Source organism: Paroedura picta, chromosome 16 (genome assembly GCF_049243985.1).
Source record: "Paroedura picta isolate Pp20150507F chromosome 16, Ppicta_v3.0, whole genome shotgun sequence".
Lineage (NCBI taxonomy): Eukaryota > Metazoa > Chordata > Lepidosauria > Squamata > Gekkonidae > Paroedura > Paroedura picta.
The window spans coordinates 3,472,432-3,475,274 of record NC_135384.1 but is presented as its reverse complement, the minus strand read 5'-3'; the positions used below and the strand labels follow the sequence as shown (position 1 = coordinate 3,475,274).

The window sequence follows — 2,843 nt, the reverse complement described above, 5'->3', positions numbered from 1 at the left end:
ACTCCTTCACAGTGCATGAATTGGATTAGGCATGCCGAACCAAACCGTGATCCTGGAATTCATCCTCCTTGGAATCCCCCACACCAAAGGCCTTGAAAATATCCTCTTTGTCTTCTTCTTGTCCTTCTACCTCTTCACTCTGCTTGGGAATCTGCTCATCCTGACTGCAATTATCTGCGATGCCCGACTGCACACGCCCATGTACTGGTTCCTCTGCAATCTTTCTGTGGTCGACCTGGGCTTCTCCTCCATCAGCACACCCAAGCTCTTGGTCATCCTTTCGGCAGGGAGCAGAACCATCTCTCTGGGCGGCTGCATGTGCCAGGTCTTCTTCTACCACTTCCTGGGCAGCACGGAGTGCCTTCTGTACACAGTCATGGCCTATGACCGTTAAGCGGCCATCTGCCATCCGCTGAGGTACACGGTCATCATGAACCGGAAGGTGTGTGCCTTCTTGGCTGCTGGGACATGGTTCACCAGTTCCTTCCATGCCACCATTTTAACCAGCTTGACCTTCACACTGCCTTACTGTGGGTCCAATGAGGTAGACTATTTCTTGTGCGACATTTTCCCAGTAGTCAAGCTGGCTTGTGCTGACACCTACATAATCGAGACAGTGAGCTTCACCAACATTGGTGTAGTGCCCATGACCTGCTTCATCCTCATCCTCATGTCCTATGTCAGAATTGGCATCTCTGTGCTCAAGATGCGCTCTGCGGAAAGCCGGCGCAAAGCAGCCTCCACTTGCGTGTCACATTTGACAGTGGTTTGTTTCTTCTTTGGTCCCTGTGCCCTCCTCTACACCCAGCCATCCCTGAGTGACATCTTAGCCACTCCAATCCAGATCTTCTGCAATGTTGTCACACCCATGTTGAACCCAACCATTTATACTCTGAGGAACAAGGAGGTTCAGGCAGCCTTCAGAAAGCTAAAAGGACATTAGAACATCCATGGGTCCCCCTTTGACAAAGCACACCCATAGAGACATCCAGCCTGGGAAATACCCAGTGGTAGTAATCAACTTCTGGGTGGTAAGACAACTAATCACAACTATTGCTTGAGATGCTGCTAATTTTAATAGGTTTTGAATTGTTTGTGAATGTTATTGTTTAATGTTTTATTTTGTTGTTTTAATTACCTGTTATTGTATAAACTCTGTATGTACACTGCCCTGAGCCGGTCTTGGGTGGGCAGTTTAGAAATCTAATAAATCATCATCATCATCATAGCAGCAAAAGGGTCAACCATGTGTTCCTTTATTTTACCTGAGAAACAAGAAAGTAGGCCAGGAAATCCTCTTCTATCTGCCACTATTGTTAGTCAGACCCCTCCTCTCACTGAGAGGGAGGAAGAAAACCAAAAAACCCTTTCCTCTAATACAGTGGTTCTCAACCTGGGGGTCGGGACCCCGTTGGGGGTCAAATGACTCTTTCACAGGGTTGCAGCAGGGTGAGCAGTTCGGCGGGGGAAGGCGCTTCCACTGTTGCTGCTCCTCCTGAAGGCACCCTGCCAATTTGAAAGAAAACTTGCATAATTTTATGGTTGGGGGTCACAACAACATGAGGAATGGTATTAAAGGGTCATGGCATTAGGAAGGTTGAGAACCACTGCTCTAATATCATTTCGAATGTCATAAGCAACATACTGCCTGGCCCAAAATGACTCTAAAATGGACGTCAGTCAGGACAACTCTAGACAATGTCGTTTAGAATGTATGGGGAGGAATGGTTGGCCTCTTCCCCAACTCAGGGAGATTTAGGACCATAGCAAAAGGCAGGGGGAGGGGTCAAGCACAAAATGGCTACCAAAACAGGGGGAGGAGTCAATCTCAAAATGGCTACCAAGAAAGAGGGAGGAGCTAATCACAAAATGGCTACCAAAAAGGGGGAGGAGCCAAGCACAAAATGGCTACCAAGTCAGGGGGAGTGTCCAAGCACAAAATGGCTCCCAAGTCAGGGGAGGAGTCAAGCACAAAGTGGCTTCCAAGGCTGCGGAAGGAGCTAATCACAAAGTGGCTACCAAAAAGGGGGAGGAGCCAAGCACAAAATGGCTTCCAAGGTAGGGGAAGGAGCTAATCACAAAATGGCTACCAAAAAGGGGGAAGAGCCAAGCACAAAATGGCTCCTGAGGCAGGGGGAGGGGTCAAGCACAAAATGGCTACCGAAATTGGGGAAGGAACCAAGCACAAAATGGCTACCAAGTCAGGGGGAGGAGTCAAGCATAAAATGGCTACCAAAAGAATGGGAGGAGCCAATCACAAAATGGCTACCAAGAAAAAGGAGGAGGAGCCAAGCACAAAATGGCTACCAAGAAAAAGGAGGAGGAGCCAAAAACAAAATGGCTACCAAGGCAGGGGGAGGGGCCAAGCACAAAATGGTTACCTAGGAAGAGGGATGAGCTAATCACAAAATGGCTACCAAGGCAGGAGGAGTGGCCAAGCACAAAATGGCTCCTTAGGCAGGGTGAGGAGTCAAGCACAAAATGGCTACGAAAACAATGGGAGGAGCAAAGCACAAAATGGCTACCAAGGCAGTGAGAGTTGCCAAATATAAAATGGCTCTCTAGGCAGGGGGAGGGGCCAAGCACAAAATGGCTTCCAAGGTTGGGGAAGGAGCTAATCACAAAATGGCTACCAAGGCAGTGAGAGTGGCCAAACATAAAATGGCTCTCTAGGCAGGGGGAGGGGCCAAGCACAAAATGGCTTCCAAGGTAGGGGAAGGAGCTAATCACAAAATGGCTACCAAAAAGGGGGAGGAGCCAAGCACAAAATGGCTCCTGAGGCAGGGGGAGGGGTCAAGCACAAAATGGCTACCTAAATTGGGGAAGGAACCAAGCACAAAATG

The 2,843-nt window shown here is 48.8% G+C and overlaps 1 protein-coding gene across 1 annotated transcript; it reads left to right on the top strand.

The window, feature by feature from the left end:
* Positions 1-1,056, top strand: LOC143825727 (olfactory receptor 10D3-like). Its single transcript, XM_077313996.1, is given in 1 exon segment — positions 1-1,056. A coding segment is annotated over 1 exon segment (912 nt). The 5' UTR covers positions 1-31; the 3' UTR covers positions 944-1,056.
* The last annotated feature ends 1,787 nt before the right edge of the window (positions 1,057-2,843 follow it).